Source organism: Notolepis coatsorum (assembly GCF_963971535.1).
Source record: "Notolepis coatsorum genome assembly, chromosome: 8".
In the NCBI taxonomy this organism is placed as follows: Eukaryota; Metazoa; Chordata; class Actinopteri; order Aulopiformes; family Paralepididae; genus Notolepis; species Notolepis coatsorum.
Genome location: NC_140172.1, coordinates 30,065,841 through 30,093,455, shown reverse-complemented (window position 1 = coordinate 30,093,455; position 27,615 = coordinate 30,065,841). Strand labels below are relative to the sequence as shown.

Below are 27,615 nucleotides of genomic sequence, written 5' to 3'. Positions count from 1 at the left end.
CCCCCCGTTGAGTGCAGACGACGTGTATTGTCGTTTGATTTTTTATTAGCGAACTGAATTCATATTTCATCAACCGAGTCTCCTGTTGGTACAGCAGACTCTCTAGGAGCTCAGATAGGAAAAAACCGCCCCCTATCGTCTATCCCTGTGTAACTGCAGGTCAGTCGATTATACTGGGAGATCCCTGTGGGGGTGGCCAACTGGCTCCATTGTGCTGGCGAGCCGTCTGATGATGAGGGATCTGATCGCGAGTTGGAATGCAGCCTGGAATATATATTTACAGCAGCCAATAATCAATCAATAAACGCAATCAATATTTGGAATGGCGATCAGGAATTGGAATAATCTTTTTGGAGAACATCTGATCTAAGGTAAGGAGTCTATGTTACCAGTTTTAGGATAATCAGACCTGTATTCACTGAGATATCAGCATGTGCCGTGTGTGTGTATGTGTGTGTGTGATCTTGAGGAAATGGATCATCGATTTTTCAGCCCGCCTCTATAGCGTGCATAAGTACACATATACTATCGATAATCTAGCGTTTATTTGAAAACTATTCATAAATAGGCCGACAAATGACAACGTGTCTAGTGTATTCGAGAATATTCCAATAAATGCAGTTTATGGGGGAATCTTTACACTTTCCGAAAATTTTCGAGAGAACGATAGCTTTTCGAAATGCTATAAAAAGGATATGAACCGATTAAAAAAACAATCCGTTTCGACAATGTTGACTGCAAACAAGTCATTGATAAGCGACGGGCAGATTAAAATTAAAATCTATCCTGTAGCGTACTGGAAGCCAATGAAGGGAGGCAAGGACAGGGGTGATGTGGTCTCTCTTACGGGTTCTGGTCAACAGTCTGGCAGCAGAATTTTGTACCAGTTGTAAGCGGGACAGGGAAGACTGGTTAATGCCTATATAGAGGGAGTTGCAGTAGTCTAATCTAGATGAAATGAAAGCGTGGATGACTCTCTGAAGGTCTGCAGGGGAGAGAAGGGCTTTATAGTGAGTTTTCCACTAGTGTAGTACTCACCCAGGACGTAATAGTGAGTTTTCCACTAGTGTAGTACTCACCCAGGACGTAATAGTGAGTTTTCCACTAGTGTAGTACTCACCCAGGACGTAATAGTGAGTTTTCCACTAGTGTAGTACTCACCCAGGACGTAGTAGTGAGTTTTCCACTAGTGTAGTACTCACCCAGGCCGCAGTAGTGAGTTTTCCTTGACACTGACTGTCAACTAATTTAATATCTCATTCTTCAGTGTTTCTTCTCATCTACACGAGATTCTTGTTGAGAACCCTTGTTGACGGCCTATGCCCCAAACGGGGTAAAAGGCGTAAGTAAATAAGTACACGAGTTTATCAGCCGTACCAATCATGCAAGTAATTATGAGTCGACTAAGTTGTGGGTGTTGTTGTGAGATGTTGTGTGGTATGTTTTACCTTCATAACTTGATGAATGCAATACTAAGGAGACCCACACAGCAATCTACTACTAAACGTGAGTTAAAAGGAGCACTTTGCCGACTTTCAACCTTAATTCTATCATTCTGTAGTGAGGCGGACATGTGATAATCAGACATGTAACTCACCAACATGTGTCTCGAGAGCTCAGCCACATCGGTGCCCAGAGAAACGCCTCCGGGGGGCGTCACAGAGAGGAGAGCGGACCTCTAGCGGACACTATTTCCTCAACTATGTTCAATTGTATTTGGCTCAACTCAAGGAAAGTTGAAGAAATGGTTGAGGAAATAAGTGTCTGCAGTTCGCTAGAGGTCTGCTCTCCTCTCTGTGACGTCACCTGGAGGAATGCCGATGCAGCTTGAGCTCTCGAGACACAGGACACGTTGGTTAGTTTGATTACACGTCCTCCTCACAACAGAACAATAGGATTAAGGTGAAGTGCCCTTCTAAACATTTGTTCTGGAAACCGAAGTAATAATAATTACCCAAAGTGGTGGATACATACACATGGAGACGGTGAGATTGATAAAATGCACAGTGTGTGCACTTTAATAAAAAATTTAAATGTACAAAGGCCATTGGATTAGTCAATAAAAATATTTTTTTTTCTATTTAAAAGCAACAAAAAAAAAGAATCAGAGATTTCTTTGTCTCTTTGCAGTCCCAGAATGTCAATAAAGCATTGTTCCTCCTTTATGAGTTCCTCTCATCTGCTGGTGATGGTTGTGGTTCCATACTGCCTGGATGATGACACACAGCGCCATGTGCTTATTGGAGATATATGTCTTGTAACACAGATTTAGTTCCCCGATTCCTTTGACGCGTCTCTCCTGGTGGGTGTGTTGATGCAGCCGTTGGACTCTCAGATTTCTTTGAACCTGGAACAGAAGATTTGAAGAAAAGGAGAGAGAGAAAAAAACTAGTGAATGGGCCCCAACTCATAGCTGCTCTGATCATTAGTCTCTGAATACTCGCACAACAATACACCTTGCACGAACAATGGGTCTCATTCTCCAACGGACTTACGACAAAAAGGGCTTTCTCTTAGGGCCATTTGAGACCTTTTCGGGCAAGACATGAATATATAGACAATATATATTTTTTTTTAATGATCTTTTTCCTCCTTTTTTCCGTTTTTCTCCCATCCCAATGTTAGTCGTTATGCCAATTCCCAATCCCCTTCCTGGTCGTTGCGTGCTCTACCCCCTACCGTCGGTCTGGGAGGGCGGAGACTATCACATGCTTCCTCCGACACATGTGTAGCCAGCCCACCGCTTCTTTTCACCTGGCAGCGCGGACTCTCACTGGGAGAGTGTAACGTGTGGAAGGGTCACACTACCTCTCTTAGATCCTTCCCTTGCTGTGCAGGTGCCCCGACCGAGCTGTAGGAGTCGCTGTTTACAACGACCAGGACCCACCCTCGCCGGGTTTCCCACCCGCTAACACTGCCAATTGTGTTAGTATGGACGGTCGGCCAACCCGGAAGCACCACAGCTGGATTCGATACCACTGTCTCTGTGGTGGTAGACAGACGCTTAGTCCTCTGCACGGAGACGTGAGGAGGAGACGTGAGGAGGAGACGTGAGGAGGAGACATGAGGAGGAGACGTGAGGAGGAGACGTGAGGAGGAGACGTGAGGAGGAGACGTGAGGAGGAGACATGAGGAGGAGACGTGAGGAGGAGACATGAGGAGGAGACGTGAGAAGACGTGAGGAGGAGACGTGAGGAGACGTGAGGAGGAGACGTGAGGAGGAGACGTGAGGAGGAGACGTGAGGAGGAGACATGAGGAGACGAGAGGAGGAGACGTGAGGAGGAGACGAGAGGAGGAGACGAGAGGAGGAGACGAGAGGAGGAGACATGAGGAGGAGACGAGAGGAGGAGACGTGAGGAGGAGACGAGAGGAGGAGACGAGAGGAGGAGACATGAGGAGGAGACGAGAGGAGGAGACGAGAGGAGGAGACATGAGGAGGAGACATGAGGAGGAGACGAGAGGAGGAGACGAGAGGAGGAGACGTGAGGAGGAGACGTGAGGAGACATGAGGAGGAGACATGAGGAGGAGACGTGAGGAGGAGGAGACGTGAGGAGACGTGAGGAGGAGACGTGAGGAGGAGACGAGAGGAGGAGACGAGAGGAGGAGACGTGAGGAGACGTGAGGAGGAGACGTGAGGAGGAGACGTGAGGAGGAGACGTGAGGAGGAGACGTGAGGAGGAGACGTGAGGAGGAGACGTGAGGAGGAGACGTGAGGAGGAGACGTGAGGAGGAGACGTGAGGAGACGTGAGGAGGAGACGTGAGGAGGAGACGTGAGGAGGAGACGAGAGGAGGAGACGAGAGGAGGAGACGTGAGGAGGAGACGTGAGGAGGAGACGTGAGGAGGAGACGTGAGGAGGAGACGAGAGGAGACGTGAGGAGACGTGAGGAGACGTGAGGAGGAGACGTGAGGAGGAGACGTGAGGAGACGTGAGGAGACGTGAGGAGGAGACATGAGGAGGAGACGTGAGGAGGAGACGTGAGGAGGAGACATGAGGAGGAGACATGAGGAGGAGACGAGAGGAGGAGACGTGAGGAGGAGACGTGAGGAGGAGACGTGAGGAGACGTGAGGAGGAGACGTGAGGAGACGTGAGGAGGAGACGTGAGGAGACGTGAGGAGGAGACGTGAGGAGACGTGAGGAGACGTGAGGAGACGTGAGGAGGAGACGTGAGGAGGAGACGTGAGGAGGAGACGTGAGGAGGAGACGTGAGGAGACGTGAGGAGGAGACGTGAGGAGGAGACGTGAGGAGGAGACGTGAGGAGGAGACGTGAGGAGGAGACGTGAGGAGGAGACATGAGGAGGAGACGTGAGGAGGAGACATGAGGAGGAGACGTGAGAAGACGTGAGGAGGAGACGTGAGGAGACGTGAGGAGGAGACGTGAGGAGGAGACGTGAGGAGGAGACGTGAGGAGGAGACATGAGGAGGAGACGAGAGGAGGAGACGTGAGGAGGAGACGTGAGGAGGAGACGTGAGGAGACGTGAGGAGGAGACGTGAGGAGGAGACGTGAGGAGGAGACGTGAGGAGACGAGAGGAGGAGACGTGAGGAGGAGACGTGAGGAGGAGACGTGAGGAGGAGACGAGAGGAGGAGACGTGAGGAGGAGACGTGAGGAGGAGACGTGAGGAGGAGACGTGAGGAGGAGACGTGAGGAGGAGCACACATCTATAAACCCTTGGACTGGACCCCTGGTCTCCAAGGGCCATTTAAAACCCCCTGTGCAGCTCTGATAAGACGCACCACAGACTGAAGCCAGTATCAATGGAAACCTCACCCTCTTAATCGCGTGGCGTTGTGTCCGCACCAGCCTTGGACTTCCTTGTACACAAGCCTGCACAGAAACTGAAAGACAAACGGGCACTCTGTCAGGTCTCAGCTGGACCCAATTAACAACATTCATATACCGTAATTCCTCTAATAGTAACCCCGGCTTGTATTTGTTTCAACTGTAGCGGGTACCAGGCTTGTATTAGGAGGAGGCCTGTATAAGAGGGAGGCCTATATTTCAAATTTTCAAACGGATCATAATGAATAAATCAACATTTTGTGTCAGTTTGAACCCAGTAAAATGTACTGGGTTCATTTATTGAAACCAAGTACTGTATGAAATAGTAAACAGTGCAATTACAGGTGGTCACTGGTCATTTCAATGTTTTCAAAGTGAAATCAAGTAACTAGCTCAGTATGCAGCTCAGTATATTAGTAACCCGGCTTGTATTAGGAGGCCGGCTTATAATTGCTTAGCTCAAGAGCGCACCCGGCCATTAATAGAGACCCGGCTTGTATTTGAGACCCGGTTACTATTAGAGGAATTACGGTACATAGTATTCTCAAGATGTGTCATCATGCCAAGCAATATGGCATTTGATTACAACCACTTCTTGTTTGCCCACCAAGATGTATGTGATGGAATAAAATGAACGTGTCCTCACGTTATACAGTACAAATACTATACATTTACAGTACATACTTGTCTTGATAATCAAAGAAAATCCAGTATATGAAATACTGTAATCTATGTGAAATAGTTATCTTGTGAAGTAATAAAGACAGTATTCATATTAGGGATGCACCGATCCGATATTGGTATCGGTATTGGCCGCCGATATCAGTAAAATAGCTGGATCGGGTATCGCTAAAAAAAATATATATAGCCTATATATCGGATTTTCTTTCATTTTTTTTTTATAAATAAGAAATAAAATAAGAAATAACCATTCAGTACATTTATATCTATGTGTTAATTTGTCACATTTAGTTTCACTAAGTTAGGAAAGTAATGTTTTAAGTCAAGCCTGATGTTGCCTTGCACAAAATAATGATCCCAGTCTCTTCCACACAGTGACAGTGAGGCATACAGTTTATTAATTGAATGAATGAAGTTTATTTTCTGTCTTTGTTTACAACAAATCAAAAACACATTTGTGATCCTTTACAATTCTTAAAAACAAAATATATTTTAATAAAAATTAAAAAAGAAACGTGAATAATATATATATTTTTTTTAACTTTTTTGGGGGGGAAATGTGGACAATGGGTATCGGATCGGTATTGGCCGATACCCAAACCCAGGTATCGGTATCGGGACTGAAAAAGTCGGATCGGTGCATGACCCTAATTCATATACAACAACCAACTGGTTGGTTGTGAATGGCTAATTATGTGCATGATAGGTCAGACTAAAGGGTTAACGTAGGGGGACTGACCACACAGGCGAGGAGATCAGCAGAGATCAGCATGTAGAAGACGTTGTTCCAGCCCGTAGGAGAGATCACACCTGCCAACAGAGGACCTATAGCGGCCCCTAGAGGACACAGAGAGAACAGGACCTTCAGACACCGGTGCCATAGGGAGGACTGGTATATCAGGGTTATTGGTACCAGTGTGTGCTGGGATCATAGGAACCAGGCTGTAGGCCACACCAGTGTCATTAACCATGACAGGCTATAGCACAGCCTGGAGTATGGTATTGCTTTTATACAACATTTTATCATTCAATTAATAAATAAATAAATAAATAAATAATTAGCGTCAGAGTTTTGGAGAGTTGCTGCTACCATCCTTGTGTTTTTATACTTGTAGCTAACTAAGGTTGCCATGCAACAGGCGACTGCATTGAAGCAGAATCCATAGATACAACACAATAATAACATAATAACAACGGCTAGGATCCCATGGATGTAAGAATGGGTTTACATACAAGATTACCGGTATCGAAAATCTATCTTTTGTCAAAAGCACATTGCCGGACTCATGAGCAAAATGAAATCAACCATGAAAACATGAAATAGGGTGTAACTATTTCAGCTCTCCTGTGATTTAGTACAACTCTAGCGCCAAATGTTCAAATGTTTAGCCTATATTTGTATTATTTATGTGTTTTGTTATCACTGTGTAATACCTGTAGCCATAAATAGGAATATACGGTATAACTTTTTGGTTAAGTCAAAAGGCAGATTAATCACCTCCACCAAGGAAATGATGGTTTTGCCCAGTGTGTGTGTGTGTGTGTGCGTGTGTGCGTGTGTGTGTGTGTGTGTGCGTGTGCGTGCGTGTGTGTGTGTAGTTCGCGCCGCAGCAACACGTCGTGACGTCATCTGCAAACAACCCATAGTAGTAACCTTTGATCAAGAGGATCAATCTGTACAGGCATTCCATACATACCTATGGACCCAGTTCCGTCAATAATGGCCGTTACTGTTGACAACGCTCTGGAGTTTCCTCTCAGACTCTCATGTGTTCCCTATGGCAAGAAAATAAATTAATTAATTAAATGAGACATGAGAAGCTGATGGCACCACGTTCCCTCTTCGGTGGCTGTTTCCTATGAGCTGCTCTATGAAATAGTTATCATATCGGTGCGCTATAGGTTTTCAGTTGGACTAAAGATGGCCGACCACAGCTTAAAGGTAGAATCTGCAATGCGACCTCTAGGCGACCTCTGGGCAAAAGTGCCACTGCCGGCCACACCTCAGGCTCTGCCAAGAGAGGTCTGGAGAAACGCACAGTAGAATAAGTTGCTATATCACTATACTGTGAATTACTGCAGACCTCTAGGTCGCAGACATGGAAACTGAGACAGAAGTTGTGCACAATGTGGAGGTGAGAGAGAGGAATAAGAATAAGGATATGGAATAAGAGGCCTGGCGGTTATGTTGTATGTGACCGCAGAGAAACCCTGTGACTGTGTTAGCAGTAAGGACAAAAGAGAGAGAGAGAGAGAGAGAGAGAGAGAGAGAGAGAGAGAGAGAGAGAGAGAGAGAGAGAGAGAGAGAGAGAGAGAGAGAGCAAGAGGGAGGGAGGTAGAGAGAGAGGGAGTGAGGTAGCGAGAGGGAGGGAGGTAGAGAGAGGTCTCTCATGTGATAGAAGCACGCAGGAGAGCAGTGCTCACTCATTACCAGGTCAGCAGACACAGCAGTGGTGATGAGGGCGTAGGGTCCGTTCACCAGACCTCCACACACCAACAGCATGGCTGCAGGGGAGAGACACCATAGAGCAGTCTGAGGAACAGCAATGTACCATCACCATATTTATACATTCATATTTATCATTTATTGTCTATCTGTGTGATGATATTTCTGTATATTTTTTTTCATATACCGTAGTTAATTGTGATACACACAATGGGCCTCGTTTTTCAATATTTCTGTATGTGTCAAAGGTTGAAAATGTATACAAAAATAAATGGAAATGAGTTGTAATGTAATAGTTAGAAATCTCTGTGCATTTGTGTGTGTGTGTTGTGTGTGTGTGTGTGTGTGTGTGTGTGTGTGTGTGTGTGTGTGTGTGTGTGTGTGTGTGTGTGTGTGTATTTGGTGTGAAAAACCAATGCCCATTGTTGTCTAAATTAATGATAGGGTTAGTTCTTTCACAGAATTATTTCTGAAATATTTGAGGATGTCCATTGAAAATAATCAATTTCCCATAGCCATGCAGTCCACTGTGATGATGATCAATTGTTATTATTCAACGTCGGTTCAATTACGGTAAATGTCTTAGCTTCAGGTATGTATGGCACCTGCTACCAATTTATTTTGCACATATCACACATATCCCAAGGCTCTAAACTGTTTTGCACACATTCATTTACACTGAATCCTTGTATTGTGTTAATTACAGTTAAATAAAATTATGTAAATGCAAAAAATGGCAATCCCTATTTTCTTCCGTTAACTCTCAATAACTGTCAACCTAAATGAATGTGTGCAAAACAGTGAGTTTAGAGCCTTGGGATATGCGTGAGATTATATGCTGAATAAATTGGCGTTGCATCTAACAAAGCAAAAATCGACCAAGTAACTTGGTTGACTAAATACCTCAGATTAAGCGGGGGAAGCCCTACATGTTAGGTAGGGTTAGCCCTGTATGTTAGTTCACCTTAAGGCATTTCTGTCTAGTTGTCCCATTTTGTCTCTTTCGACAAGCCACTGTGCAAATACATGTGAAACCTGAAATGGTAAAAATGTGGGAACCAGTCAGCAAGCTTTGATACAACTGCGAGTGTACAGTACAACTAACTGTAACCCACACAGAACAAACAGGATGTCTTACCAATAGTGGTACCAATGCTCCTTTGCCCAATGTAGTTGTACAGGAAGAGCTGGAATAAGAACAAAAGGAAATGGCAGCTTCCACATGATCTTTGGCAAAACGTTCAGCTCTTCCACTTCTTAACCTCACGTGAACCCAAAGGAGAACGCAGAGCCGCGGTGAGAACGGATGAACACTCTGCTGTCAGAGATCTCATACTGTACCGTGAAACACGCACGTAGTGGCAACCCCCCCCCCCCCTCCATTCATTACCGGGTCAAATAATGTAAACTGTTTGTTGTGAATTCAGCTTAACTTGGTCTTAACAATGGGCATTTGCAATTAAAAGATTAGGTGATTTATTATTATTATTATTATTATGATTATGATTATGATTATGATTATTATTATTATTATTATATTCTTGTGTTATTTATGTTATTCCTGGTTACAATTTGCCCTCTTTACAATTCCGACGCAGGTTTAAAAATGCTGTAGCAGAGCCGGGAGAGAATGGATGAATCATGATCCGTTTACTCCTTTTTGAGTCAACATTATGTCTCTCTCCTGTTCCCCGGTGATAACCTCCACGTGCTCCTCCTCGCACACACACAGGTGGTGGACCGTTTGTAGTGGTGTGTGATAGTCGCCACGGTTACCATGACCTTTGCACCTGACAATTGTCCAACTTTACTTTACACAGAACAAATACCGGCTCAACTCCGAGTTCTACTCCAGGGTGGAGTTTAAAAACAATCGATTGATTTCCCACATGCAGTCACGCAGAAAGACCCTTACCAGAGATGGTCTCATCATTCTTACTGACACTTACATTATGAATATACATACATCACTTTAGTTATGAATTTGACAGTAGTGAGCAAAGGGGAAACATGAGGCACTGAAAGGTGTTATCACATGATTGTTTTAGTTTTCTACAACAGGCACACAAGCACAGGGTTAACCTAGGACACTATCTACCAACAGGGTGATTAATTGAGCTAGTCTCTTCCTTGTGTGATTGATGCATGTATTCCCTATGTTTTCTTTGCTGTTTGTCTGTGTTTTTATTTATTTTCATTTTAAACTGTTACTGGCAAACTGTCTTTTCGCCAGGTCTCCCTCCTCAAATAAATGTAAATCTCAAGAGACTTCCTGGTTAAATTACCAGCATGTGAACAATCGTTACAAAGGAAAAACCCAACTGTATAATGTTTAATTGACCAATCTCAAGTTCTGCCCTCGCTTGACTGAGTAAAGCAACGCTTGTGATAGGAGGCTCAAGAAAAGAGGGCGGGCTTGAGATAGGTCATTTGATGTGTAAAACGACACTCACCATCGGAGCAGCCAGAAGTAACATGACCCCACAAGTGGTGGCTCTGCCTCCAGTATAATCAGACACCACCCCGGCCATGATGCCTCCTGCAAGCACAAGTTATAACACAACATCAAACAAACATACAAATCTAACTCTACAGTATCTGGACAGGACAAATGGAAATTATTTGGAGTGGATAAGGACCACTCACCTAGCTGTTGGCCAAAGAAAACCTCTCCCGCAGTTTTACGCTAGGCTAACGGTCCGTAATATTATCTGCTTCCATTAATTTGTGCTAAATTAGGCTAGCTTGCAGCTGGACAGCTTTCAAACGAAAGCACAGAGATGAGACTGGTATCTATCTTCTTGTCCGACTCTGGAGAAGACGGTAAGCTAATTTCCCATAATGTTGGCGTGCCCCTTTAAGGATGACTTTCTAATAAGCATCAATTTATGAGATATTTTAACCTGTATCCTCTCCTTTTATGGAGGCAATCAGCAGTCACTCACACAACAGTCGTCAATCAGAGGTGAGACCTACGACCCATCAACACAGGTAAATGGTGTATAAACAGATGACAAAAACCTCTATTGTAAATCACAAGCTTACCCACAATTCCTCCTACATCAAAGAGCGTTGACATGTCTCCAGCCTCCTTGGCGTCAAAATGAGCTGAAAAACAACAAAATAACAACAACAACCACAATAAAACCATAATCCATATATACCAGAGGGTGTGCAGCATTGTATTTCTACATTGTTTAGATAGGTAGGACAAGGTGAGGTGCGTGTACTGACCAACATTAGAGATGTAGAGAGGAAGCCAGTAAAGGAAGGTGTAGCTAACCAGTTTGGCAAACAGGAGACACAGGGAGAACTCCACCACACCCTGTGTAGAATATGTACAGAAAGCTGTTATACAGAAGAATAGCACACCTGTGCCGGTGAGGTGAGGGCTGATGAAATCTGACAAGAGCAATAGCTGTGACCGCACACGCACACACACTTGACCTCCATGTCAGCTTCCACTTCCTTAGAAAGTGGGGACACTTGTGTGGACCTAGCCAACCAACCAATCAACCAATAGAGCAAACTATAGAGCTGCTGATCTCAGCTAAAAGCGATGAACCATACACTCGTAGCTCCGATGTAAAAATGTTATTAGGACTGGGTTGAAGGCAGCATTGCTGCTGATGAGAAGAGGTAGAATATCATGCACGACGCAACGCCACAATTCTTGATAAAACTGGTGCTGGACGAAAATAACTGAAAGTAAAGTCCTCCTCCTTCACACAGGCCCTCAAGGTTCACCTCTTTCAATCTCGCTTTCACCTGATCATCATCCTCCTCCCTCCATCGCAAGACTCTAGCTTTACATCCATAAAGCGCCCTGTGCTTCATTAGCCCCAGAACCTTTTTAATAGGGGCTAAAAAAGCACGGGGCAGCAATATACTGACATTACCTTTCTTTAGCATTGCTGTTGAAACATGTATTTTTTTGTCACATCTTGATAAATGTAAGCATTGGAGCTCTGAATGAGCGGTGACTCCTTTATTCTGAAAGCTGTTATCACCACTTTAATGGTGGCCGACTGCTGAGCAATTCCAAAATGTCACAAAATGTGATTTCTAAGATAAACAGTAGTTTATAATACAAATATAAACAAAATGGGTAGCCCCACCACGAAATATATTAAGTACAATGGAAACGTGATTTTAATTCTATTTATTTATGTATTTAATTGTACTGCTGTAAAAAGGTTTGTTTACGTTTGTAAACATTGCAGTAAAACAGACCTAACATAGTGTATTTATATCACTGTACATAATATACTGAACATACATCAGATTAGCATACCTGTAGCTTTGTTATATATACAGTATATTCCCTTTAATCACTTGTTGCACTGTATATTGTTATTCCCTTTACCGTTACCTTGCTCTCTTTAGACAACTTATTTTCATTGTACTGTACTTGTGCCTTACAATGACAATACATTTGAATCTAATCTAATCTAATCTATATTCTGATTCACAATAGGTTAAGAGAGTTCAATAAAGCACATCTACCATCTACAAATTCAAGAATGTATGTGAATATGCCACATATATATTTATATGGTTTAACAAATCTGGACTGGTGCATTAAGGTTCAAACCAGCAGATGTTAAAAGGTTTAGTCAGTGTTGTACGATTGAGTGTAAAAACATTGTACGTGGCATTTTGTACATAATGGTTTATAATAGAAAAAGAAAGCAATACGCTTGGACCAGCACTCACAGATTTTGGTTGTTTAATGGCAGCCTGAAACAAACATGTTTCGGAACAATTATGTTCCTTCCTCAGTGTTGAGGGCTAGCCTGAAACAAACATGTTTCCTCAACACTGAGGAAGGAACATAATTGTTCCGAAACATGTTTGTTTCAGGCTGCCATTAAACAACCAAAATCTGTGAGTGCTGGTCCAAGCGTATTGCTTTCTTTTTCTATTATACTCCACGGGATTTCAGCACCCAGTGTTATAATTTGTGAGCGCAGTCTATCTTGACTTATACATAATGGTTTATGACTAACATCAAGTCATGGGTTTATGAGTATAATAAAAGTAATTGGACTGAGCCAAGTCAAATACAGGCCGATGTGGAGGAGTGTCAGCCACACGTATCATACATCAAATGATTGAGCTGGTCATGAACAACCTATAGGCCAACTGTCAGAGCTCTGGGTCGTGTAATGAACTGACCTCAACATTATATACAAGCCATAGCACAGGTAAAGTAATATAGCCTACATAAGCTATTTGACGTTATTCAGGTATTGAACAAAAAAGTTAAAGAATAATAATAATAATTGTTTGGCTTTAAGAGAATCTGGTATAGCACTTTATATTATAGTACACAAATTACAGGATCATATAGAAATAACTGAATTACTTGGCAATGACAAGAAATTATTTGTAACCATGGAGGAGTGCTTTCTCCTCATCAATACCAGATCTTACCTGTTATTTCCACGTTATTACACAGTATTTACCCTGTTATTAGTGTACATTAATGACCCTGTTATTAGTGTACAGTAACATGAGGGGCTACAGAGTCCACTCACAGGTATGCTGAGTGCCCCGCAGAAGCTGATGGCCTCGGTGGGTGCCCCTGTAGCCTCTGACGAGGCGGTGGAGACGGGCTCCGGACTGCTGAAGATCTCCTCGTGATTGGTGGAGTTCTGCAAAAGGGGCTCCGCCTCGCCAACGGCCTGATCACACAGACACATGGTTAGACGTTAGGACCAGACAGACCATATTAACCACTGGTATACTGTTCTACCGATATATATATATCAGTGCCCATGGAATGCCTCATAACATTGGCAAAATAAATCCATGTTTTTTTTATTTGGATAGAATATGGCTATTTAAAATGTTTGTTTCTGTTAATAAAATGAACATTGTTCTTATGTTAAGCATACAACTTCTTGTAGCAATAATCTCGCATTTAGCACAGGTAACACACACAAGCTAGCCATGGTCTGGCATGGTCTGGTTGGGCTTGTGTCTCCATTGCATTTCTTGTAAACTCTCTGGTTGGCTAAGCAACTAGGGCTGACCTTCGAAGCTCTTTATGGCAATTGAAGCTTCGGGGCCGAGACTCGATTTTAATTTGAAGCTTTGAGATTTAAAAAATTTAAATATTTCTTTTGTATCTTATGTTGTGGGACTTGTACAGCACTTTGGTCAACTTTGTTGTTTTTAAATGTGCTCTATAAATAAAGTGGATTGGATTGGATTAATTAATTGAATAATGAGTCGGGAGCTGCGCTGCCTGGGCGGCTGCTCTCCGTTACACAGCCAACAACATTACATTACATAATTATGTTGCAACCTTCGTTCGTTGCATTGGAACAATGCAAGACATATTATATATATATATATATATATATATATATATATATATATTTTTTTTTTAGAATTTTATTTTCCCATTCGAATCTGGTGCCCATCGAACGAAGCTTCGAAGCTTGGAAGTATTTAAGACAGCCCTATAAGCAACCTTTCAAAATTCAAAGCTATGACGATACAACAGTCCCAGCCGGCTTTGGCTAGATCTGGCCAGGTTGTGAAAGGTGTCTGTCTCAGCCGGGGTCCAGCCAGGTCTGACCAGGTGTCTGTCTCAGCCGCGGTCCAGCCAGGTCTGGCCAGGTTCCAAAGACAATGGAGACGCTCACCGTGTGCCAGACAGGCCACAGCACGGCTAAACTAGTGGAGACGAGGCAATAGACACACATGCTGGGTTCTAACTCACGTGGTGCTGAGGAGGGGTGCAGTTGACATCCTCTGGTTCTGTAGTAAAGGAAAGAAATGTTACCACTCAACCTGACCCGGAAGACAACGAGTTCCTAACGATTTGAGTCAGTTTAAACTGAACTCACTCTCCACCAAGAAGAAGAAGCAGAGGATCCCGGTGGAGGCGATGATGAGGCCGGGTACGATGAAGGACATGCCCCAGGAGGACGACACGTAGACCCCTGCGATCAGAGAGCCCAGGATGTTACCCACCGAGGTGTGGGAGTTCCACACGCCCATGATGAAGCCACGCCTGGTGAGCACACACAGAAGAAACACGAAACAATGTGAGAATAATATCAATATACAGTATGGTATACAGTCTATCTTGTGATTATTGCCTCCAAATTGCTTGATTTTGTGGCAGTTTGTCTTAAACACAGCAATGCAATTTGTGACATTTTCCGTGTTTTTAGTGTGGGGAAAATTGCACAGAAGTGTGAAAAATGCTAGTTTTATTGCAGGAAGATTGCGCAAAAGTTCCATGAAAAAGATAGCTATGAGAATGACCTCATATGAAAATTCCTGTAAGCTACACACACAAGCAGGCCTGCCTGTAATCCCTCCGTCTGCCTACAGTACCTCTCCCATTCACCAACAAAGCCTGCCCCCTTCTCTCTCCCATCCTACCACAGCAAAGAGTTCTATAGCACACACACACACACACACACACCCCATCTCTCTCTGTCCCTCTACCATTCACCTCTTTTCCAATTCAAATCAAGCACTTGATCTGGTTCCTGCCACCAACTTCCAAGCAGTAGCCTCTTTGTGGTTATTCATTCTGTTGTAGTTTAGTCATCTGTAGTCGTCCTTGCGACGTGTCTCCCGGTTGAAAAGTAATATGGAGGTTGTTGCTTGTCGCTGGGGATGTGAATCACCACAGGCCCCACGATACAATATTATCACAATACTAGAGTCACAATATTGTAATATATTGCAATTTTTTTATTTAATTTCTTTTACCTTTTTTTATCCACTTTTTCTCCTCGTTTTCTATTTTTCTCCCATCCCAATTCCACTGTGCCAATTCTCCCCTCCCTTGTCTTGAACGTTGCTTGCATATGCCCCCCACTGGCCGGTTGTAGGGAGGATAGAAGCCTTGCATCACGTGTCCCCTCCGATACACGAGGAGGCAGCCTGTCACATCTTTTCACCTGCCAGCGCGGACTCTCATTGGCGAGGTGTAACATGTGGGAGGCTCACACTACCCCCGCCATTTCCTGTCTCTGCTGTGCAGGCGTCCCCAACCGACCTGTAGGAGTCGCTGTCCACAACGTCCAGATTACCACCCATTGACTTCCACCCGCTAACTCTGCCAATTGAGTTAGTATGACGACCGGCCCAAGCCGGAGGCAACGCCGACAGCCGGAGTCGAACCCGGTGTCTCTTGTGTTGGTGACGAGCGCAATGTCCGCTGCGCCACCCAGCCGCCCACTTTCTTTTACCTTTTTTCAACTGCAAAATATGTCCCGATATGTCGATCTGCAATAAAGATATATACATACATCATCTGTTTTATCTAATCACTTTTTCAGTCTGTTCACCTCACTCCAATAATTTTATTGCAGCAAAATTGTCAAGCACCCCCCCCCCCCCCTGTTAAATATCGATACTTCGGCGTCAGTGTATCAATATTGGCAGGCAAAATATTGCAATATATCGTTGTATCACTTTTTCCCCCTCAGTTATCGCTACAATGCAATGTTGCAGGTAAACTGACCATGAGCGACATTTCCACATTTAATGTGGAAATATCATGGGGATTAGTGAAGTTTGTCAAAGCTGTCACAGATATTGCAGTTTGGTTATATCGCAGGAACGCCAAATCTTGGGAGGGACTGATGTATATAAATGTTGTGTTTTCAAGTGAAACCTTAGAGAACAGATAATTCTGCACCATCATGGTGTCTGGAGCTCCCTGCCTCGGTAGGGAACACCTTATGTTCTGCTAACTGTGGGAAAACAGATCTTTGCACATTTCCCAGGATACATGCACATTCCCATCAAGTCAGCAAATGCGAGTTCTTTGAGGCCAATAATCTGTTAATAAGGCGAATAAAAGAGAGACCACTTGCTGTCCTAATCTGATTAAATTCATCATTAAAAACTAAATGCCACTCACCATGCCATAGACCTGCACATGGGTGGTAATTGACCTATCTCAAACCCACCCTCTTTTCTTGATCCTCCAATCACACAACTGTTGTTTCCCTCTGATGTGAGAAGGTCAATTAAGCAGATCCTTGCTGTGGCGCACTTCACTCTAAGATAATACCGACCTGACTGGGAATGTAAATAATATCCCCCAAAAAATATTCTATTACAGTTTTCCCACATTTAGCATAACATTTATATGTTTTTATTTTCTTTCAAGTAACACATATAACAGTAAACATATAAATTACAAAGGATGTTAAGACTTTTAACAACTATTGTATTCTACTATATTTTATAACTTATATACTGCACATGCAAGCTTGTGTCGACACAGAAACCCTTTTATTTATTTGTACTGCTCTTATCTATGTAACAGTTTTTCTTTTAGCTTTACCGTGTGTGTGTGTGTGTGTGTGTGTGTGTGCATGCTTGCGTGCGTGCGTGCGTGCATGCGTGTGTGTGCGTGCATGCATGAGTGAGTGTGAGTGTGTGTGCAAACTGCAAAGCCTTCGACACCATCAGCCGTGAGATGCTCTGGAAACACCTCAACATCTTGGGGTACCACCCAAGTTTCTCTCCATCCTTCAGCAGCTGCATGACGGGATACAAGCCAGAGTCCAGACGGGTGAACTCCAGTCAGAATCCTTTAAGGTTAATGTTGGGGTGAAGCAGGGCTGTGTCTTGGCTCCGGTGCTCTTTAATCTCCTCCTCTCTGCAGTCACCTGCCTCTTCCGCAGAGCCCTGGGACATGAAGACGGTGTCCATGTGGAATACCGCCTTGATGGTAGTCTCTTCAACATCCGCCGGCTCCAGGCACTCACAAAGACAAAGTCCTGCCAAGTCTGTGAGCTACAGTACGCTGATTACTGTGCCATCTTAGCTCACAGTCCAGAGTCTATGCAGCATGCTCTCAACACCATATCCAGTCTGTACCAATCCTTCGGTCTCCAGGTCAACATCCAAAAAACCGAAGTCATGTCCCAACTCACTTCCAGAACCTCTACACCTCCCAGTTTGCACATAAACGCTGTTCCACTTAAAACAGTGGATCATTTCACCTACCTCGGCTCCACTCTGTCCTCATGCTGCTCCCTTGACGCGGAGATACACACACGTATCAATAAAGCCGCATCATCCTTTGGACACCTACGTAACAGGATTGTAAACCGAAAACCGAAACCTGAAGGTCAGCACCAAGGTTGCCGTTTACAACGCAGTATGTCTCTCCACTCTGCTCTATGGAGCAGAATCCTGGACCCCATACCGCCGGCACATCACCAACCTGGAGGCCTTCCACATCCGTTGCCTACAAAGGAATCCTCGGCCTGACCTGGGAAGATCGAGTCCCCCAAACAGACATCCTCAACAACACCAACTCAATCTGTATGGCCGGCCGCAGCTGTGGCCAAAAAACATCTTCGCTAGATAGGGCACACCATACGTATGTCTGACCACCGCCTGCCCCACCAAGTCCTCTATGGCCAACTAAGAGGAGCAAAGCGGGCTGCTGGAGGCCAAAAGAGACGCTTTAAGGACTATACCAGGGACCTCCTAAAGTGTGCAAACATCAACACCATGCAGCTTGAAACTCTGGCACTCGACAGATGAGCCTGGCAAGTCACTTCACTTGTGCCACTGCAGTTTCCCAAATACACCAACCAAACCAATCAAGACTGAAGATCTGAGAGGCACACACAACGACACCAGCGGGCAGCTGGCATCCCCCAGGTATCTGACTACCCTTTGCGCCATCTGCGGACGGGTGTGCGGCTCAAGGATCGGACTCAACGCCCACGAGAAGTGGCACCAGCGGTAGCGTCGCTGAACCCCCCCCCCCCCCCCCATCCCTGGAGCAAGAGGCATCATCGAACACGATGGACAGCTAAGAGTGTATGTGTGTGTGTGTGCATGAGTGAGTGTTTGAGTGTGAGTTAAATGAAGGTAGTGATACTGCATAGTCAGCAGTACTAAAGCTCAGTTGTGTTTTAAAACGTGCAGAGCTCTGGTCTCACTCACTTCCCCTTGCCAAACCAGTTCCCAATACAGGCCACCACCGCCGGCCAGCCGGTCGTCTGCATGAGCCCGTTCATGGCCTGGGGGTCAAGGGACAAAATCACAGTGTCAACATCACATGGTGAACAAAGAACTTCCTTTTCAGATGAACAATGTTTTCTAACTTTATTATCTAGATTTGAATTGATTTGGATTGATTTTACAACTGTAGATACATGGGCTGCCCAAGGTAATTTCAAAACAGAGTTATATGGTTCTTTGTCTGAACAGTCACTATTTAGGGGTGTAACGGTACACAAACACCACGGTACGGTACGTACCTCGGTTTTGAAGTCACGGTTCGGTACGGGTTTTTGGTACAGTGGGGGAAAGTTTGGCTTTCCATGTTCCACTCAGGGGTGATGTAGTGTGCAGTAACTAATTGTACTTGTAGGGCCGTCAACGAATATTCTATATTGAAATGAATAATCAACTTGTAATTTTTTTAAATTATAATAATTATATTAGATTGTGGAAAAAAACAGCCCCCGGTGGGCGGTCGTTAGTGGTTAACATACCGTTGTATTCGTTCGGTACACAGCCGTTCGGTACGGTACGGTACACACTGAAACGGTTCGGTACGGATACGTGTACCTTTACACCCCTATTGGCTACGTCACAATGTAATAAATATCAAACCACCAGCCCATCCACAACGCTTGAGAGAAGGATTGAGAGAGGGAGAGCGAGAGAGAGGAAGAGAGGAGGGGAGAAAGAGAGGAAGTGAGAGCGAGAAAGAGAGGGTGAGAGAGAGAAAGAGAGATGGAGAGAGCAAGAGAGAGGGAGAGATGGAGAGGGAGAAAGAGAAAAAGTGAGAGGGAGGGAGAGAAAGAGTGCAATCTAGCTTAATAGCTCACATTCTCACACACAGCCTTCAGTAAGTCATGACATGGAAACAATCTCTCATGTCTGGTCATGTGATGCTGCTGGCAACATGTGATGTGATGTGCCTTGGGTCTAACTAAGCTTCTCCAGCAACTTTTAACCTGCTATTTTTCTTTTTACTTGCATCTTGAGGACACTCAAGCACAAAAAGGGCTACTCTTTATATAACTTTATATTAGAATTTGAATATTTTTATTTATTTATTTTTGCATATACCAGGAATTTGTTTGCAATTAACCCATCGTAACTACTTAGGAGCAGTGGAAGTCCATAGTCCGGCACCTGGGAACAAACTCAAGGTCTAATACCAGTGCCTTGGTCAAGGGCAATGGCAGGAGTATGTACCTGACACCATCTTTTATGCTGTGTTTCAATGTCTTTTTATATCCATATTTTGGACGGACAGATACCCTATGGATATTCTGCCTTATCTTTAAGAGTAAAATGCATTAATAAACGTATTATGGAGGGGCACTGTGACAGTAAGGACAAAGGGGCAGGGCTTGTATCTTTATTACAGAGCTTGACCACTTGCTGAATGACTATTGTAGCTATGGTCAAGTAATAGTAAAGAAAGACATAGTAATAGTGTGAGTGACAAGATCAATGATGATAATTTAATTGGGCTTTGTTATTTCTGAACTCGATACATGTCAAATAAATACGTAAAATAATCAAAGTCTGATTTTTATTTTATTGATAATGGTTTCACTGCCGAATGCGTCGACTTTATCAGCAATTCCTGTACATAGATTTATTTGTGGCGGCCCACCACAATCTGGCATAAACCCACCGCAAATAGATTTCCAGTACCTGACACAATATAAACACATGCAGCGGTGCTTCTTTGTGAAGTATGTACAGTATTTTACACCGGTGACCATGTGTACTCTCTAACGCACCCGGGGCTGGCCCGGCACCACAAGCGACCACAGAACCAGGGGAGGAAAACACATTGGACGATGTCGTCTCCTTACTTGGATGAAGGCGTAGTACCATATTGAGTGGATGTCCAGGTAGAAGCCGAGGCCCAGCAGGCAGGTGAACAGGCCACTCAGCAGCATCCCGCAGCTCAGGTAGTAACGCAGGGGCAGCCGCTCGCCAAAGATCCCGCTGGATCACAAGCACAATCAAAGCCGTGTTAACTGACCGCCGAGTGAGTGGCGTGAATTACAAAGGAATTTTGTCTCCGCGCCTGCTCACACAAAGAAGCCAAAAGCAACGACATCTAGAATAATGTTTTAAAAAATATGTTTTATTAAAGATTTAAAGTTTAGAAATGCAAAACATAGGTAAGCGATCACGTTGTGATTGAACGCAAAACACGCACAGAAACTGTATGCAAGTATTGCATATACATAAATAAACACAAACACACACCTGAAAAACATGCCGATGGCATAAGCAACCAGGAAGGAGTTATCCAAGGCCCCGAACAGTGTCTTGTAGTTGTCCTGGTCTAGAGCGAGATGACAATGATGAAAATCCAGAAAAGACATATTGTGGGTTTTCTCCAGCAATTTTGAGATGCACCGATTCCACTCTTTCACTGCAGATACTGATATAGTATGTAAGGGATAATGTATGGCTACGAGGTCATTGTCGCAAAATAATTGACCGACACGGAGTTTAAAATACCGAGGCGCCGCGCCGAGGTGTTTTAAACGTAGTGAAGGTCAATTATTTTGCGACAATGACCGAGTAGGCTATACATTATCCCGCTTATTACATGGCTAACTTACTAACAATATACCTAATTCATTTGACAAATCGCAGTTGTTCTGTGGCTCTGTCAGCCCAAATAAAGTGATTATTATTATCGCGGGCAGCCTCTGTTCTGGCTCCGCTGACACTCCGCTGTCAGTGCAGCGCGGCAGGTGTGTCTGATTTGCTGCACTGATGTGGGCTTGATTGCCAACAGCTGCGCACTGCGGTCATTATTGAAAAAACAGCGGTCATTATTGAAAAATAATGACCGCTGTCGGGGGGCTATTGACCAATCACAAGCAAGCATTTCGGCGAATGTGAAAACGCCATGTAATAAATATATATAATATATTTATGTATGTCAAAAACACAAAAGATAAAGAAGACAACGTTGCTTTGATTTGATCTCCGACATCTTACCAATCCCCCTTTTTTTAGCCTGGTAATAATATCCCAATATCCCAGACGAGAGCCTGTTTAGATGCATCCTTATTTTGTCATTTTTGATACACATCTCTATATTAGCATCGATGACGTCAAGCTGTCTTTCAAATTGTGCCGTGCGAGGGACTCACCGAAGGGCGCCCAGTCACACCACGTGTCATTGTTCGTCACGTTGAGGTCTGCCGGCCTGATGACCGTGGAACAGTTTCTGTGCAGTTGACTCTAAACATAAGAGCGAAGACATAATGTTAGCTGGGCTTGAGGTCATACCATCTAACCACACATCTCATAGGCACATGGTATAATGCAATATTATATGGTTATTAATGACTATTTCATGAGAGGACTACATACAAACGTTTAAACTCAGTGTTTCCCCTAAATAGATTTACTTGTAACGGCCCACCACAATATCAAAAAGACCCACCACAAAGACATGTCGCATACAGATACAACAACACGTTAAAGAAACACTGCAACATTATGTCTTCTGCGGAGGCAGCCAAGAAGATAGATATCTGGCTGCAACACACAGAGACGAAATTGGTATCTATCTTCTTGTTTGACTCTGGAGACGATGGTAAGTGCATTTCCCATAATGTTAGCTTTAATAATGTCTCCTCTTGCATATATGTGGCCCTTTAGACTGTGTATATTACTGGTCCCAGTTTGTCACATTTACATTTAGTAATTTAGCTGACGCTTTTATCCAAAGCGACTTACAAGTTCTGTACGACAACTCTATCAGCTGAGTAACAATGTTCATCAAAAGTGTTGTGTAGGTCGCCACCACAAATAACCTACAAAACTGTGGGAGACACTGTCAAATGTGGATGGTGTGGACTTGTTGGTTCACGTAAAACCTTGCTATCGTACTATAACATCATAGGATGTATTGGATGGTTCAGAATCACCTTGACGATGCTAATGGGCTTCCGGGAGAGATGGTAGGCAGTGTAGAAGAGGAAGGTGAGGAAGAGGGTGAAGCCTCGGTACCTACGGGAGAGAGATTAGAAAATACTGAAAAATAATACAAGCCTACATGTGCATTAATTGTGCCTATTTATGTTCATAACCTTGCCCCCAAGTGTATGCATGCTATGAAAACGTGGAACTCTACAAGTGGGTTTTGTGTGTATCATGGCAGAAACTGATTTTTGGGAAGATCTTTCGCTAACTTTTATGTGTTTCACTTAAATATGCAGAGAACTTAAATAACAAAGCAAGCAGAACAGTGCAGATTGGGGCATGGGAGTACGCCAGTTTGGGAGTTTTTTTTGCTATAGCAGCCTACAGTACCATAACAGCTATAAACTTGTTTCAGGTCAAAAGTAGGAACAGCCTCTAATATTTTCACAACTTCATGTCATATCACTTGGTGGTGTAGGTGTCCAATGAGATTGTGTCTCCCATGTGAACCTGCCTCCCTGGTGCAGCTGTGCTTTGCCTACAGCACCAGAATGATAAGCCGAGTCGCAAAGTTGTTGAAAGGCACATTTGGAAAATGAACAGAAAGACTCTGAATTGTTGCACCTTATTAGCGATACGGACTAAAGAACTGGTCCATATCCAAGCATAATATCTATGGGAAGTGATCATATCAAATAGATGAATAGCAAATTGGCAATTTAGTGCTTTTAAGTTAACATCAGTCCATAATACTCTTGCCTTGACTTTTTCTTCACATTTCATTATCAAGTTCATCCCCCTGAAAGGGCACAAATTACTCAAAAGTGTCAAAGGTCCAAGCAAGTTTAACACTTGGTATGATAAGTTTAACACTTGATATATCACAATATGATCTAATGAAATCTGTCACATCTGTGAAGCTGTAATTACACTGTATCTGCACTTCCTAAAGTGTATCACGAAGCCCCCCAGGCCCAGTGCCCCAGCCCCCACAAGCACAATGTATTTCATCAGGAAAATGCAAAGTAATGAACTGTCTTATCTTATCTTTGCTGGTTACACAGCCGGGGACCAGCTAGCATAATCCTACAGAAATAAATAAATCCGCAGTAACAACCACGCAACGAATTATCCTGCCCTGCAGCAGAAGTGGTCGAAACTTTTATCTGTCTGGTCTTCCAGTCACAGTGCGTCTTGGAGTCACAGTGCGTCTTGGAGTCACAGACAGTGCATCTTGGAGTCACAGACAGTGCGTCTTGGAGTCACAGTTGACAAATAGCCGGAAACATTAAATGTAACTTTGCCCCCAACCTAGTTCATTCAAATAATGCCCCATTATCAAAGTGATCGTCTAGCCTAAGGTAATGGTGGAGGTGATAAGAGATAATAATATGCCCGGACTGTCCCCCACTGTACTGTGCCATTAGTAGTGTTAGTACGTGTTATTATTCATGTAGTGTGGAAACAAAGCAATAAAATGATGTAAACTTACCAGCTGTCTCGAGAAAAGGACGTTATAACTTGTATACCAGGAGCGAGGGGCGCCTTCATCTTTGGGTGAGCGTTTCTTCTTTTTGTTTATTAACTTGATAAAAAAAAACACTTAAAACGTGTATCTAGGATATGTCCATTATTAATAATAATGTGAGTTCACGCCGCCTATATAAAGTATTCTATTTAAAATATAACTTATAGGGTCAACCTTATTAAAAAATATATCAAAATAAGCCAATCAATATAGGAAAGCTAGATATGTTACAGTAAGTGGACAGTCCAAAATCAACGACATGATTGTTTTTCTTTCTTTGAGACCAAACAACAATATTGTGCAAAGTAGTCAACAAGAATGATGAATAAAACTATGATCCTAAGAAACCCGCCGCAGTCTGCTCCTCTATACCGTCCTGATCGGGGAGAAGGTCCGTAAACAATGAATCCCAAGAGAAGATATCCGATCCATGCTTCTTGCTTTAAAGCATCCTCCTCCAAACAGGCTGTCCGAGTGGCTCTATAAATAACGGAATGCACTTCTCTCTCGCGTCACATGAATATTAGTCCACATGCTCACAATTCTGTCCGTTATTATTAGTTTGGAGACAGAAATTCCCTTTGTTTTCCAGGCGTAGCCCCGGCGATCCTGCCCGAAACCTGGTGGACACGTGATCATGTCCCTATGTGACGTCACGGCGTAAAGGGACAGGTCCTCTATTATTATAATTGGCTTACGGTGTTCAGAGGTTCTCAAACTTTTTTGGGTGTCAAGGAGGACCCCCCAGAATTGTTATGTAAAGTAACCTACAAGAAAGCTAGCGATTGATTGATTGAACATTTTATTAACAGATTGCAGAATGGGTACAATACAGTACAGCTCAATACACACAATTGTTAAGGGGATTGATTGATTGAAAAGTTTATTAACAGATTGCAGAATGGGTACAGTACAGTACAGCTCAAAACATACAATTGTTAAGGGGATGCAGACCAGAGGAAGACTTTCGTCTTGTTTACATCAGGGTCCCCCATTTTCAATTCATCATAACATAATGACATACATGAACATTCTGGAACATTTGTGGTGATGTCATAGCCGAACGTTCTCTAGAACATTGGTGATGTCTCCGTATGATGTCATGACCAATGTTCTAGAACATTTGTGTACGTATATATGTATTCGGCAATTCTCTCAGAGGAGTCAGTCGGCTGCAAGCAACATAGCAGTAGCATGTTGTATTTCTGTGCTTAATAAATGCTATTCGCTCTGCCTCGAGCCACCGTCTCCGACTCATCTCTCGCCACTACAACATACAGATAGACAGTACTGCTACATCTAGACATTTATGACATACCAGATTTACAACTACAGTACTGTTTGTGATACAAAAATTGTCTAAAAAAATAGAGTATACATTTTGACGAAGAAACTGTACATTGGAGGAGGTTGGGTAGGTCGGGTGGGGGTTGGGGGGGTAAGCGACCATTAATTTTGGTCTAAATATGATCATACTTCTTTGAAGTATAAACAAACTGTTGCTGTGTAGATTTCAATAAAACAGATAATTCTGATTCAAGGGTACTGTTTGTTTTGGCATTTGATGTGTCTTTATATTGATTACCTTTGAAAAATAAAAGCAGATCCAGTCAATTTGTTGTAGGTTTGAGTGTGTTGTGCATCTACATGGTTCCTAAACAAAAAAATACCTTAGACTCGGAAAGATATACTACACTAATACTAATATGTATAGTTTGTTTACTATACTACAGAAGTACAATATTTAGACATGGTCCCCAAAAGGAAAGGAAGTGAATGAGGAGCCTGACACCTGGGAGGAATGGTGGGTTGACAGCAGTGGTCGCTAGCTTACTTGTAATTACTTTAGATAGAGGTAAGACTACTGATTTCTGACAAGTTCTACTAGAGTGAAATATCCCTTTAAGTATGTCTATAGTTGAGGAGATAAACAGTGGTGAGAGTGAAACCTATGGTCAGGGTAGTAGTCACTGTTACATACTGTATCCTCTATTAAATGAAATAGTGAAGTAAAAATATTACACATTTTTCCATTCAATGATTGGCTACACAAATCAAAGATTTTGGCATACAATGAAACATATAGAACACATGGTTTATTAGTTAACTTTTTAGGCTACATTTGGAGGTAAGCTTACGAGGAAGAATCAATATTTAAAAGGTTAAGAGTTCACAAATAGGAGCATTTCGCCTGCAATGTGTTTTAACTAGTAGGTGTGGCCTTTCGTGCAATTGATTCTCCAATAAATATTTATTGAATTCATAGTATGCGATACAATATGGCGCAACGCCACAGCTCACTGGCCATGGTTGTCATTTAATGATTATCACCTGCTATTTGATTACAATCACCTGTTGTTTTTGCAATCCAAGATGTCTGCAATCAAAAATCAAGATTGGACTAGTTTAATTGCAATACCTAAAAAGCCCCATTCATAATTCACAACTTAATTCATGCAACACAATTCATAACTCTAGATAGAAAAAAGCACACAACCTTTTGTGAAGTAATCATTATTTGAAGTCTACATTCAGCCCTGTTCAAATTATTAATCAAATCAAATCAAATAGCCTCAAGGAGGAGGTCACTCTTTAGTGTCAAAGTTCAGCATTCTGTCTGCTACCAAGGGATTGAGAAGTGTTGTTTTAGGTACCGTAAGTAGATATCCTCCCAGTTTGAGCAAAAAAAAAAAGTACTTTAGGAAAAAAACCACATGGAGAAAATGACTTGACCTTTTCGCATTCGCTTTTATTAGTCATCAATCAATCAATCAACTAGACACGAGTTATGTAAACTTGAAATTTTACATTCAATCAATTGATTTGAGTGGATTCAACAGCAAAAAAGCCACTGCAAAATAGTTACTTGAAAATATAAATTGAGATAACTTGTGATTTAATTAGAAACATAATTTTTTTTTACAGCGTGCCTCACTTGCTACCATGATTGATATACAGTGATTGAGCAGGTAAAGCCGCATGAATCATATGCTCCATTCTGTTGGAAGGGAATAAATGATGGTTCACCCACACAAAGGAATGAGTGATACTGATGCATGAGTGACACTCCGATATCAAAACACAATTTTAATATTAGACTGCGGTTGAGGAGTCATCATTTCCCTATTTTATAGGACGGTACATGATTTTTCCACCATACACATTTTCCCACAGTGAGCAGTTATTAAATATAATGCGATGTTGGTGCTGAGATTCCTGGCTGACTACACTTGTAATAGACC

The 27,615-nt window shown here is 43.1% G+C and overlaps 1 protein-coding gene across 1 annotated transcript; it reads right to left on the bottom strand.

The window, feature by feature from the left end:
* Nucleotides 1-1,989: 1,989 nt before the first annotated feature.
* slc37a2 (solute carrier family 37 member 2) lies at nucleotides 1,990-24,977 on the bottom strand. Its single transcript, XM_084320783.1, has 18 exons — nucleotides 24,338-24,977; nucleotides 22,851-22,932; nucleotides 22,068-22,158; nucleotides 21,166-21,244; nucleotides 20,763-20,898; nucleotides 18,865-18,941; nucleotides 14,775-14,941; nucleotides 14,648-14,685; nucleotides 13,455-13,601; nucleotides 11,149-11,239; nucleotides 10,960-11,022; nucleotides 10,368-10,453; nucleotides 9,053-9,101; nucleotides 7,900-7,973; nucleotides 7,166-7,244; nucleotides 6,208-6,305; nucleotides 4,776-4,843; nucleotides 1,990-2,347 (listed from the first exon to the last, which is right to left on the bottom strand). The coding sequence occupies exons 1-18, from the start codon at nucleotides 24,394-24,396 to the stop codon at nucleotides 2,332-2,334; spliced, it is 1,500 nt and encodes a 499-aa protein (XP_084176909.1). The 5' UTR covers nucleotides 24,397-24,977; the 3' UTR covers nucleotides 1,990-2,331.
* Between the last annotated feature and the right edge of the window lie 2,638 nt (nucleotides 24,978-27,615).

Bases quoted from the DNA above. Each gene is read 5' to 3' on its own strand.
- slc37a2 (XM_084320783.1), bottom strand. From the start codon at position 24,396: ATGAAGGCGCCCCTCGCTCCTGGTATACAAGTTATAACGTCCTTTTCT. The intron at 18,942-20,762 runs GTAAGGAGACGA...CTTGACCCCCAG, and splicing joins GGTACTACGCCTTCATCCAA to GCCATGAACGGGCTCATGCA. The intron at 14,942-18,864 runs GTGAGTGAGACC...TGTGCTCACCAG, and splicing joins AACTGGTTTGGCAAGGGGAA to GCGTGGCTTCATCATGGGCG.